Source organism: Oryctolagus cuniculus, chromosome 15 (assembly GCF_964237555.1).
Source record: "Oryctolagus cuniculus chromosome 15, mOryCun1.1, whole genome shotgun sequence".
NCBI classification, from domain to species: domain Eukaryota; kingdom Metazoa; phylum Chordata; class Mammalia; order Lagomorpha; family Leporidae; genus Oryctolagus; species Oryctolagus cuniculus.
This window is the reverse complement of record NC_091446.1, coordinates 74692077-74706291: the sequence shown is the minus strand read 5'-3', so window position 1 is coordinate 74706291 and position 14215 is coordinate 74692077. Positions and strand designations below refer to the sequence as shown.

At 38.3% G+C, this 14215-nt stretch overlaps 1 protein-coding gene across 20 annotated transcripts in view; it reads right to left on the bottom strand.

Moving 5' to 3' along the window:
- The window catches only part of CCSER2 (coiled-coil serine rich protein 2), a 187694-nt gene that overhangs the window by 142812 nt on the left and 30667 nt on the right, over nucleotides 1-14215 (bottom strand). For all 20 annotated transcript variants that reach the window (XR_007914246.2, XR_011382491.1, XR_011382492.1 and 17 more), the window contains 2 exons: nucleotides 4094-5558; nucleotides 2637-2833 (listed from right to left, as the gene is read on the bottom strand). Coding sequence is in view for 13 of the 20 variants with exons in the window: in XM_051833012.2 (XP_051688972.2) it covers nucleotides 2637-2833; nucleotides 4094-5519 (1623 nt within the window). In the remaining 7 variants the exon portion in view is untranslated. The remainder of the gene's footprint in view (nucleotides 1-2636; nucleotides 2834-4093; nucleotides 5559-14215) is intronic.

Genomic DNA, 14215 nt, shown 5'->3' with positions numbered 1-14215 from the left:
AACTTCAACTCCTCCTCAATGACAGCTGTCACAGTGGCCAAAGCACTACAGCAAAAAGGATTTTGAGCTGGGCTCACTGTGGCTTACAAGAAGAAAAAACGTTTGTGCCTAATAATGTGCACATGTGATTATGATAATATTTATCAGAAAAAAAAACACTGTATTTCATATTCAAGAAAGTTAAATATCAACCAAAAGTTTATTGAGGGCCGGCGCCGCGGCTCACTAGGCTAATCCTCTGCCTTGCGGCGCCGGCACACCAGGTTCTAGTCTTTGGATCGGTGCAGCTCCAGCCACTGCGGCCAACTGGGGAGAGAACCAGTGGACAGAAGACTTCCCTGTCTGTAACTGTTTCTCAAATAAATAAATATTAAAAAAAAAAAAAAACTGTACCAGTTACAGGGAGTTCAAGAATAGGCAAGACAAATCTACAGCGATAGTTATCAATAGTGGTTGCCCCTCTGCAGGATGAGCGGATAACTCAAAAGAACAGGAAGGGAACACTCTGGAGTGACAGATATATTGTATATATTAATCTTGATGATTGACAAATGAGTATAGACATTTGTCAAAATTTGTCTGGGCTGTCTGCAGAAGATTTGTGCATTTTATTAAATATAAGTTATCCCTCAACAAAATACTGGAGGCATTCAAAGAGCTAGGATTCTAGACTAGTATTATGCAAAGTATTCAGTGTATAAACAATTTGTTATTGAACCAGAATGTATGACGCTTCACTTCCTTCAGAAAGAAAGTCTTGCAACTGAAACAATACAAGCAACAGTGGGTTGAACTAACCTGTGTTAGTAGTGACACAGATGACACACATTTGGGTGAGAGTTCTTTATTTGACCTGTACTGGAATCAATACTGTTGTAGAAACCAAGGAAAGTGAGACCATGCTAGGTTCTTTTTTCATTTAGTTAGAGACAGCAATTTTAAATATTTTAGGAAAAGAAAGGAAAACTGAAACACAGAATAATAAGGTAAACAAAAAAGTCCAAATATAGCAATAAATGCAAATGTAATTGAACCAATGCACTGGTTAAAAGAAAAACACAAATTTGGGGGGGCCGGCATGGTGGCGCAGTAGGTTGATCCTCCGCCTGCACCACCAGCATCCCATATGGCCCCGGTTCTAGTCCCGGCTGCTCCTCTTCCCATTCAGCTCTCTGCTGTGACCTGGGAAAGCAATGGAAGATGGGCCCTGCACCTGCATGGGAGACCAGGAGAAAGCACCTGGCTCCTGCCTTCAGACTGGCGCAGCTCCGGCCGTTGCAGCCAATGAGATGTGAACCAACAGACAGAAAACCTTACTCTCTGTCTCTCCCTCTCACTGTCTGTAACTCTACCTCTCAAATAAATAAATAAAACATCTTTAAAAAAACAAAAAGTATAACACAAATTTTTAAAAAATAATCAGCTAATTGCTATGTATCCAAAAGGTTGATCATAAAAGGAAGGAAATATATAAATAAAAGTGGTTAATTATACTATATCTGGAAAAAAATAAAGGTTTTAAAACAGAAAGCCAGAGATAGAGAAGATCATATAGTAAGTACACGCACATACCTAACAACATGAGCTTAACAGACACAGCAAAAAATTAATGACACTTCAGAACAAAATAAAATGATAAATCCACTATCACATGAGGAGAGCTCAACACACTACTTTTGCCATCAGGTCTCCATTCTTTCCCACTTTCTGTCTTCCCTTGGAACTGAAAATACTTCATCTTTATCCAAAGCACAGAAATGAACACCTTTGTTACTTCCTATCCAATACACACAATCCTGCTGATCAAGGAGGAAACTCATGAATCTTACAAACCAAAGATCAATCCAGACCCATTCTGAACTCTTGCAGAGTTCATTAGTTACAGAGCAGAGAACTGAAGATGGTGAATCTGAAAAATGTCAAGTATAAAGTGGCTTACTGCTGCCACCTGCTGGACATAATTTCCTTTGCCCTTCAACCACACTCCCCTTAAAAGGTCCCAGTTAAAAAGCACAACTAATCTTTTCTGAGGGGATAAAGATACTCTCTCTAAATATGTGTTCTATTTAAGTTAATGAATCACAGTTAATAGCATCTGTTTTTCAAGTCACAGGTTTATACAAGTACAGAAAATTACAATGCCTAAAATCCACTTGGAATTTAATATAACCACCAAGGCTACAATTAGATTTTTTGGAAATTCATATACTGAATTATATGATTATATTATATACTGAATTACACTGAGGCACTTTAAACACACCAATTATACTTTATTCATATGGCATATTACCCACATTACTTGCAATAGATATCTCCTTCCCTTCTCTCCCTTCTCCTTCCCTTCACACTGGCCCAGGCTTAACCTGACCATTTTGGTATATACATATATATACACACATATACATTATACATGTATGATTAACATATGTGTCTATGTATGTGTGCATATGTTTAAGTCAAATATTATACTCTCCATGCTTTGTTATATACTAGGGTCAGATATTTTATAGGCCCTTAACAGATGTGAATTCCTATTTCTCAAACTTTTTTTTTTTTATCTCCACCAGTATCACAAGTCTCTTTACAGTAAGGCAAACAAAATATTCCAAAAATGTATACAAATCCATACATACTATGCTGTTCATTTCGGAGGAATCATAGCTCCCAACAGGATGGACATTTCCAATGGGTTCCAAGCCCTCCTCATCCCACATGTAGGTACCATCAGAGCTATCAGATGGAGATAGTTCAAATGAAGAACCAGCTCTATAGTCTGTATCTGGTGAAATCAAGTTATTCCCAGAAGTGTGTTTGGTACATTCACTCTTGTCTTCAATTGATTTAAAGAGAGAGAGAGAGAGAGAGAGAGAAAGAGAGAGATTAATTCACCAAAATATAATTATTTGTCATGCTTTAAAAATATAAGTTATAATAATTTGATATATTGCAACAAAAAGGTTGGTCAGCCCCCAAAAAAGCATTTCTAACTGTGCTCTAACTCCTAAACAAGAAAAACTCAAAATGCAAAATCTTAAAATTATTGACTGATGTGTTTTGTAACTGACACAAAGAAAACTCATTTAGCCATTTTTCATTTCTGCAACATTTCTAAAACTATAAACAAAGCTTCATATTCCTTTAATATTTCCCAAATATTTACTTTTAACCACTGGTAAGGAAATCTCCTCTGTATGTATTAGTTAATCTCATAGCTACTTCCTTATAAGGTAAAAGAACTTGTTCTGACAGTCACTTGTAGAAGGCTGGCAAACAGAAGCAATAGTTATGCCAACTGCCCAGCTCTGATCATTACACGACATCCAGCTGCATGGAAAGATCACACTGTATCCCATAAACAGAAATATTATGTGTCCAACAAAAATATTTAAATAAAGACCAGCAGTTACTCAAGGATTTATGTACATCTCTAGGCATAACCTAGTCCCTTGATTAGAACATGCACCTGTATCCCGTCCCTTCAGTTTGTTAATTTAGCAGGCTATACAACTACACAGAAGTATCTCCCCAGCACTTGTTAAGAGGAAATGTTTAGCAGGTACAACCTCACTTTCTTCAATTAAAAAAATATAGTTTTCTAGAAGTATAATTATAAAAATTGCTAAACAAAAAAAATTTTTCCTAGGATAAAGAATCTATTCTATTGGACATAACCTATATTATCTTGTTTGCATTTTGGTACAGCTTTGCTGTTAACAAGTAGTTATGATCTACTATACTATGGGAAGAAATGGTTTATTTTATGGGATCCATTAATGGGGGAAAGTGGGAGGAAAAAAATCACTTGAAAAACAGTGCTGATACGAAGGAGGAACAGGCCTGCATAAGACAGCTAAAGAAGAGCACAGGCAGCAGTGCTCTCAATGATGTTATTTTAGGTATCATGAAAAACAGGGTAGGCAGCAAGTGACAAGGAAGGAAGATAGATGCTGCCTCACTTCAACTCTATCTGGGTCTATCCCCCAGTGAAATGGATAGCACATTGCAATATATCAGAAAATAATCCTAAATATAAACTCAGTTACATTATTAAAGAGAAAAAAAAAACAAACTTAAGGGTATTAGTATTTACCAGAGACACTGATGTCGATCCATTCATCAGTTTTACTGAAGGATTTTTCATTTTCCTTGCAAGAATCAAATATATCCTTTGGTGGTACATTTTCATGTTTTTCTTCTTTGAGAGATATTTCCTCTGGAGTTATTCTAGTTCTGTTGGAGTCTTCTATATCAATAAAATCATCACTAAAGTCTTCACTTAAATCATTCTTATCAGAAGATGACAAAGAAGATAAGGAAATGTCATCCACATCATCACTCAGGTATCTAATTTTACCATCGTGTTTCATGGTCTGGCCATTTTCCGTTCTGTAACTTTCATTTTCAATTAGTTCTTGGTCCTTATCAGTAGTTCTGTCCTTAGTCAAAACTGTAGCATCTTCCTCTATACAAGTGTCAGCAGTTGAATTTTTATTACTATCAACTGTGATAGTTCCAGGAAATGGAAGTCGGCTAGATTTCAGCAGAGTGGGATGAACCATCCTATAACCCAAAGTGGAAGTTACACTTGGGCCATTGGGTAAAGCCAACTTCTTTCCACCAGCAGCATAAGACCTATTAAATCCATATCCTAAATGTTCATTCCCATTGAGTACTTCTGATTGCCGGGAATGTCTTGTTAGCATACTTGACCGCAGAGGCACTCTAACGGGTAGCTGTTGGTTCTGATAAGGCTTTGTAAGATCTACAGCTCGATTGAAGGAATGTGATCTGGTTATAGATGAGGGTGGAAGGAATGAATTCTGAATGGAATGGGAAAAACTTTGTGACCTTACCATTTTTTCACAAGTAATAGATTTAATATTGTCTGGGGACTGGGCTAAGCTTTCTCCAGAACTGCTTCTGGTAGCACAAGAGTTAGCTCTAGGCCTTTGCATGCTACCAGCTGATCTGTTTCCATAAAATCCATTCAACTGTGGTTTTGGAGCACTGACTGAGGAATACGTAGTCCTTCCCAATAATGTGCCTTTGGTGAATTTACCCAAATTAGATGGTCCGGAAAAAGACTTTTGGTTCAACTCCTCTGCAGATGACACAAACATAGTGGGTGGCTTTGCTAACTTTGATGTAAGTAAAGAAACACTTTTCAAACCTCCCTTTATCCCATTCCTATCAAACACTCCTTGAGTAGGAGCATGTTTTTCAGGATCAATTAATTTATCATGTGAATTCTGAGTACTGTTAGGATTCTTAGTATCTTCAGCACTTTGTGTACTAAGCTGGTATTTATTTGCTTTTCTCCAATTAAATGAATGGGACAATGGACAATCAGAGCCATTATTTCTAATGTAGCTTTTGACATTACTACTCTTGGATGTTCCTAATAAGTTAACAGGTGTTCCATTTGGTAATGGCTGCAGTGAACTTCTTACAGATTTTGTTCCATACTTTGGCAACTTGGAACCCAAAAATGTCTTGATTTGTGTTTTTTCTTCCATGAGCTAAAAGGTGCATTTGTTCTTAAGGTTTGACAGAATCTGAGGAGGAAAAAACAAAAACAGATTAAAAATCTCTAAATAAGGATAACTGCATGTACTATCACATAACATGAATGCATATGTTTACATGATTCACTCAGAAAAACCTAAAAACCACCCATGATTCTTATAAAACTCAACAGTAAAGGTACTAATTAAATTAATGACTTCAAGCCAAAAAGAAATAACACTATCTAAAAACTTCTATAAACTTGGGTTGTGGATGACAGAAAATTCAGAAACAGTAAAATTATACTATGAAATCTGACTGTAAATAAGGACAATACTTCTACAGTACAACTTCCAATTTCCAATCCAAGTATTTTTTTTTCTTACTTTGGGTGAATATTCTCTCCTTTAAAAGTAAGACAATATGATCTTGTTTTGCAAAAAAAAAAAGCACATGATCTTATAAAACCTATAATACATTTTAAAAACCTTAATTACTAAAGTCATGGGAAGGATTAGGTGAAGAATATAATAGTGCCAAGAATGCTTCTGCTGTTAAGGGTTGAAGAGCCCAGCTGTCATGTTAAGCCACCAACTCAAAGGAATTTCTGCCCAGTAACATAAACAGACACTACAGTTAGTGCCAGGGTGAAAAGCATTAAGATTTAATAAAGCTGATTCTTCCATTCATCCCAATCCCTCAAATCTATTTTAATGATAAAGCAAAAAGTACAAATACAAAACATTTCAGTGCACACACAGAGCACAAAACTTAAAAAGAAAAAAACTGGTAAATTAGGGCATAAGACAGAAGTACTAAAATATCTGATGACATTGTCACTAATTTGTTAAATTTTTTAATTAAAAGAAAACCTGATTCCAAGTCAAACCTGAATTGAGAATTAGGGTTTCTAGATCACATGCATGTTACTGTATTAAAAGTAACTATTTAGAAAACCATAGACTTGCAACTAAAGACAGTGGGGTGAAACAATTACAAAACATCCTGCCTTCAGTAACTAATAACAGGGACTATATATATATTTATACACACAAATATACACAGACATATTTTTTAGCCAAAAATCCATCAGCTGCAATCACACAGGAAACTGTTTAAGAATTTAATAAACCTTAAAAAGCAGTGGACAGAGAAAAGATTCTGTACAGTAGACAGCTGCCAGCCTGGTTACATTGCCTGGAAACAGTAATTAGAGAAAGATAATAAGATAATAAGACTTGAAAAAAACTTTATAAAGTTTTACTACAGCCCTCTAATTTGGAAAGAGCTAATTTGGCCTCAGGAAAGCATCTTGGGCACAGAAGGTTCAAAATCTCAGCAGAGTCTGAGGGGTCACCAGGCCCTGCTAACTTCCAAGGCACTCTGCTGACCCTGGGGCAGGGGGCAATGGGACAGAACATTTAACACAATCGCAGGGAAGCCCCAAGCCCTGCAAGGGCTCTCTCACCAATACCACCTCATACCCTTAGCTCCAGAGAAGCAGACAGAACAACACACACTTCTCAAAAGGACAACTGAGGGAGTGCACTAAGCAGAAGAGGGAAAGTAGGGCAGGAGAGGACCTTGGAAATATCACCCACATCATATCAAGTCAAAAGCAAAGTCTGACCTGGTTGCCTGGGCAGGATAAAAAGATGCCACACAGCTATACACAAAAATGGGGTGGAAGTAAGGGGAGAAGCAAACAGGATGCAGAAGAAAGGAGGAATCCAATGTGAAAGAAAACATAACAGAAAAAGATCCCCACTGTGTCCATTCTTACAGAGAACACCCTATTAAGAACATTCATCTTATAAAACAAAAGCTCAAAGAGGGAAAGACAAAACTGGTCAGCTTTGATCTATTTTCAATTGACTTTATATATATATATGATTAATTCTATGTTAAGTAAAGAGTTCAACATATAGTATGAAAAGAAAAATAAATAAAATAAATAAACAAAAATAAAATGTGTACAAACTGTTGAAATTCCTCCTTTGTAGAAATTGGTCTTCTGTATATAAAGTTAATTAAAAATGAGTCTTAAGGAAGAATGAGATGAGAGAGGCAGTAGGAGGTGGAATGGGAGTGGGGGGGTGGGTATTGGGGGGGGAGCAAAACTACTATATTCCTAAAGTTATACCTATGAATATTATATTCATTAAGTAAAAGCTTTAAAAAAAAAAAAAAAGATGAACAACAACAACAAAAAACTGGTCAGTTAGAAAGAAATGTTACAAAGCCAAGAAAAGTGGGAAGTAAGAACAAGGAGCTAGAAGTAAGCAAGAGAGCCAGAGTACTGAGGAGAAAAAGACAGAAGGATCAAAGCAATTAAACAGAAAATGTAGAACAAGGTAACTATTACCTCGAAAGAAGAACAGCAACACAACACAAACACAAGAGAAAAGGCAGGGTATGAATATAATGGAAATATCCATAAAATATAGGAAAAGGGGGCTGGCGCTGTGGTGCAGGAGGTTAAAGCTGACGCGTGCAGTGCCAGCATCCCATATGGGTGCCAGTTTGAGCCCTGGATGCTCCACTTTCGATCCAGCTCGCTGCTGTGGCCTGAGAAAGCAATAGAAGATGACCTAAGTCCCTGGGTCCCTAAACCCGTGTGGTAGACCGGAAGAAGCTCCTGGCTCCTGGCTTCGGATCAGCTCGGCTTTAGCTGTTAGTCATTTGGGCAGTGAACCAGCGGAATGGAAGACTTCTCTCTCTGACTCTACCTCTCTCTGTGACTCTGTCTTTCAAATAAATTTTGAAAAATTCAAATATATATATATTCTAATATATATATATACATACATACATACATACATGAAGAAAAAAATCTACAGAAGGGAAGAAAAACCCATACTAAATCACAGTTCCAAATACACATCCTGGTTAAGTTAACACAATGCCAAGAACAAAGAATGTCTTCAGGAATATAGGCGTGTATATGGGGGGGGGTGGTATAAAACAATTCATACCTTGTAAAGAACCTTTAAAGAGTCCTGAAAGCAAGGAAAGTATTAGATATCCTTCTGAAGGAATGCTGGACCCTCTGGGGATAATTTAACCCCACAGGAATTGTGAATGGGTTACTTTACAGCTCAGTAAAGACAAACATACAGAAGCCTAATGGAAACAGATAATTCTTGTCTAGAAACCTGCAGAGGTTCAATGGACCCCAACCCCTGCCAGATCTGATCCACCTGTTCTTGACCTACACATGTCTCTATTCTTTGCATTCTCCTTGGAACCAGTTGTAACATCTTACTCCCTTGTTAATGAGATAAATAACATCTTTAACATATGTTCATTTTATATCTGAATGAGTTGCGGGGGTCACACCAAGACACCCAGTGGATTTACCAGAGACAACGAGGGAAATTTGTCAAAGTGATAAACTTCAAGGGCAGTTTACATCAAACATGTCTTTTCTTGTCTTCCAGAAGTGAATGAAGAATAGTAACAGAACTTGGCTCTTTCTATTTTAAGTTTCCTCTCCACCAACTCTATGTTTCACTCCTGTTTTTAGTTTATTCAGGGTCAGGAACTTATTCATCATTATTGCCAACAATGACTGGGAACTGGATTTTATGGATTGCCATTTGGGGATCTCTGAAAGCAAATTAATGATTTATAAAAACCTAAAATCTGGTTCAGTCACTGGTTATTTTTAATCTACTTCAAGATTGAAACAATTAAAAATTTCATGCCCACCAGGAAGCAGAATAGCTCTCTAGTACATGAATAGGTGAGGTTTTATGTGTCTGTAATATTAACTCTTTACCCATAGCTAAAAATGGTAGAATTACAAGCTGTAAGACCTTTCAGTGTCTGTGCAACTACAGGTCTATAACTCAGAAAGGTCTTTACCAGTTACTATGAGCACATAATGCTTTCCTACTGCTAGGGGTTATCAATAAAGTAGATTATAAAGTCTCCTAAAGTAGCTCCACTCTGATCAACTTACAGAAACATAAACTGAATATTGCCAAATTTTCAGAATATAAGCAAGTTGATTTTCAAATATTTTAAATGTGTTGTACTTTTAGAAAATTATTTTTGGGGCTGGTGCTGTGGCGCAGCAGCCTAAGCCATTGTCTGCAGTGCCGACATCCCATATGGTGAGTCCAAGCTGCTCCACTTCCAATCCAGCTCCCTGCTAACGTACCTGGAAAAGCAGAGGAGGACAGCCAAAGTCCTTGGGCCCCTACACCCATGTGGGAGACCTGTAAGAAGCTTCTGGCTGCAGCCTGGCCCAGCCCCAGACATTGTAGTCATTTGTAAAGAGAACCAGTGGATAAAAGATGCCTCCCTCTTTCTCTCTCTAATTCTGACTTTGAAATAAATCTTTAAAACAAAAAAAAAATTTTCTTACAGAAACTAACATTAAAAGGTTTTAAGTTACATAAGGTAAACCTCCAGCAAACATAACTAGTTCATGGGGTCGGCGCTGTGCTACAGCAGGTTAACACCCTGGCCTGAAGAGCTGGCATCCCATATGGGCGCCAGTTCAAGACCCGGCTGCTCCGCTTCCCATCCAGCTCTCTGCTATGGCCTGGGATAGCAGCAGAAGATGGCCCAGGTCCTTGGGCCCCTGCACCTGCGTGGGAGACCTGGAAGAAGCTGATTTACTGAGCATAATTTTAAGTTTATATACTTTTGCTTCTTGCTATTGTCTGCCTCAGGAAGACTGCATTTTGGGGACATGTAAACGAACATGCTCATATTTGTACTTTGAGAAATCTTACAATGGATCTAACTTTTATAAAAGTAACACTAGATAGGTCACAAAGATGTTTGTACACATATATATTTAAACACAACAAACTGTTAATAGTGGTTACCATTAAGGGAATGAGACTTAGGAGAAAGAAGATTTCTTTTTGTCTTTAAATAATTATTTGAGTATTTTAATACATCTATACTTCTGCAGTTAGAAAGGTGTTTTGTTTGTTTGTTTAAGATTTATTTATTTGGCCAGCACCACAGCTCACTAGGCTAATCCTCCGCCTGCAACGCCAGCACTCCGGGTTTTAGTCCCGGTTGGAGCACCAGTTCTGTCCCAGTTGTTCCTCTTCCAGTCCAGCTCTCTGCTGTGGCCCGGGAAGGCAGTGGAGGATGGCCCAAGTGCTTGGGCCCTGCACCCACATGGGAGACCAGGAGGAAGCACCTGGCTCCTGGTTTCGGATCCGCACAGCGCGCCGGCCATAGTGGCCATTTGTGGGGTAAACCAACGGAAGGAAGATCTTTCTCTCTGTCTCTCTCTCTCTCTCACTGTCTAACTCTGCCTGTCAAAAAAAAAAAAAAATGTATTTATTTATTTGAAAGGCAGAGTTACAGAGAGGCAGAGGCAGAGAGAGAGAGAGAGAGAGGTCTTCCATCCACTGTTTCATTCCCCAAATGGCCAGAGTTGGGCTGAGCTGAAGCCAGGAGCTTCTTCCAGGTCTCCCACGTGGGTGCAGGGGTTCAAGGACTTGTGCCATCTTCTACTGCTTTCCCAGGCCATAGCAGAGAGCTGGATAGGAATTAGAGCACCCAGGTCTCAAACCGGCGCCCATATGGGATGCCGGCACTGCAGGCAGCAGCTTTACACGCTATGCCACAGCACCAGAACCCTGAAAGTTTTAACTAAAAAAAATTGCAATCAGCAAGATTAACAGTCTAACCTAAGTTCCCACAAATTTGTTTAATATTGTATAAAACACAAAAAAAAGACACACAAAAAAAGAAATTTTTTAGATAAAGAAAACAATTTTTTATTTCAATTATCACTTCTTCAAAAACTATCATTTCAGCTTCTCCAGACTTCATTTAATATGTATCATTTATTAATTTTACCTTTAAATTTTCAAATTTATTCTGAACTCCTCATTTCTATTCCACAATTCTTCCTGTACTACCACCAAAGCTTCTTATGTTATCTCAAGATTCCAATCTCACTTTTATTCAAACTGTCAATAGTTATCCTCTTAAAGCCTAAATCTGATCATTGTCATTCTATTCATTAAAACCATATGCGAGGAGTGGGCATTTGGCCCAGCAGTTAACATGCCCACTAAGACGCTTGCATCCCATATGGGGTGCCTGGACTCAATTCCTGGCTCTGCTCCAGATTCCAGCTCCTGAAGCAGCATCCAGGAGGTAGCAGGTGATGGCTCCAGTAGTTGGGTCCCTGCCGCCCATATGGGAGACCTGAACTGAGTTCCTGCTCCCAACCTCCACCTGCCCCAGCCCCAGTCATTGTGGGCATTTGGGCAATCCATCAGCAGATGAGAGCTCTGTCTCTTTATCTGTGTCTATGTCTCTCTTCCTCCCTTCCTCTCTCTCTCCCAAATTTAGAACAAAAAAAAAAAAAAAGAAAGAAAGAAAGAAAGAAAAACAAATATCATGTGTGAGCCTGGAATTAACAAAATATAAGGCAAAATTCACTGTATAGGAAGCAAGCTTCTCTATTTTGTTCTACTTTACCTTTACTATATACATAAACTAGGATGCACCATTTGTCATTCTGTCAAATTCATTGGATACTCTCTGCCTTCCACGACAGACCACCTTGAAGGCCCCACTCTCAAAGTCCAAAATCACTACATGCACAAACCTTTCCAGTTAGAATTGATCTTGCATCCTTCTCTACTCCCTTCACACCAATAATGTAGCAAGTCTACTTCTAATCGTGTGTATATCTATTTGACCCATACGAAAGCAAACCTATTCAGATCAGTCACTGAATCCTATATTCTTTTTTTTAATTTTTATTTTTTTTATTTAGTGAATATAAATTTCCAAAGTACAGTTTATGGATTACAATGGCTTCCCCCCCATAATTTCCCTCCCACTCACACCCCTCCCATCTCCCATTCCCTCTCCCATTCCATTCACATCAAGATTCATTTTCAATTCTCTTTATATACAGAAGATCGATTTAGTATATATTAAGTAAAGATTTCATCAGTTTGCACCCACACAGAAACACAAAGTATAAAATACTGTTTCAGTACTAGTTATAGCATTACTTCACATTGGACAACACATTAAGGACAGATGCCACATGAGAAGTAAGTACACAGTGACTCCTGTTGTTGACTTAACAATTTGACACTCTTGTTTATGGTGTCAGTAATCTCCCTAGGCTCTAGTCATGAGTTGCCAAGGCTATGGAAGCCTTTTGAGTTTGCAGACTTCGATCTTATTCCGATAGGGTCATAGTCAAAGTGGAAGTTCTCTCCTCCCTTCAGAGAAAGGTACCTCCTTCTTTGATGGCCCCATTCTTTCCACTGGGATCTCACTCGCAGAGATCTTTCATTTAGCTCTTCTTCTTCTTCTTCTTTTTTTTTTTTTTTCCATAGCGTCTTGGCTTTCCATGCCTAAAATACTCTCATGGGCTCTTCAGTCAGATCCAAATGCCTTAAGGGCTGATTCTGAGGCCAGATTGCTGTTTAGGACATCCGCCATGCTATGAGTCTGCTGTGTATCCCGCTTCCCATGATGGATCGTTCTCTCCCTTTTTGATTCTATCAGTTAGTATTAGCAGACACTAGTCTTGTTTGTGTGATCCCTTTGACTCTTAGACCTATCAGTGTGATGAATTGTGAACTGAAATTGATCACTTAGACTAGTGAGATGGCATTGGTACATGCCACCTTTATGGGATTGTATTGGAATCCCCTGGCACGTTTCTAACTCCACCATTTGGGGCAAGTCCGCTGAATCCTATATTCTTTCAAGCCTACTATAGGACCATAAATTTAAGAGCCTCAATTTTTAAGTAAATTCATTTTCTTAATGCAAATTAGTTTAATAAATTAAGAGTTTTTGTTTTGGGTCTATGATCAACTGGTGGTTGCTTGGAACATGTTAGAAAATGACTCTGAAGTCAAATTCAGTCTCCACAGCCATGTCATGATCAAGCAGTCATAATCAGAGAAGGGACAGTGGTAATCTTCATGCCAGGTAACTGCCTTCCCCATCTTTGATAAGAGTCTTTATAACTAAACACATTCACACACACCCTCCCCTAGACACTGTCAGAATAGCCTAAGGAAATTGGTAATGATACCACATGCATGGGTCATTCTACAAATCATTAAACGACACATACCAAGGATTCAGTCCTCTGGTGTATCCATCCATGAGGAAGAAAGGCCTCCTAACATCTCCCTGCCTATCACCAGTACATGAGGACAGAACAGTCTATTCTTTCGTTCTCTATGCCTCCATTTTTCAGTCTAAAATGAAGGTAATACAGGTTATCTCCTAAGAGTATCTGAAGATCAATACCTTAGAGGCACAAGGTAAGCCCAAAAAACATTCACATTGTTACAAAAAAAAAAAAAAAAAAAGTCTGAGGTACTGCCACTTAGTGGGGAGGAGCAATAATCTTAGAACCTGAATGCACTATTTCCTACCAAGAATACTAACTTCTAAATGTGTCAATAACTGCAACACAAATTGTATGTCACTTTGAACTGTGGTCTTAAGACCAGTCTGACAGTTCAACTGGAAAGTTCCTACATCTATTTACATGATGACTACTGTCACTTCATTTGTCCATGAGCTACTGTCTAAATGCTCATGAAGCTTGCTCCTACGTTTGCTTTGAAATGAAATAAAACAATGCATCTCCCTCATTCTGGTAGCTGAATAATAGGGCAATCGTTAACAGCTTGAGACAGTGCACACAGGCCTCAAATAATTTAGTGTGTGTGTGTGT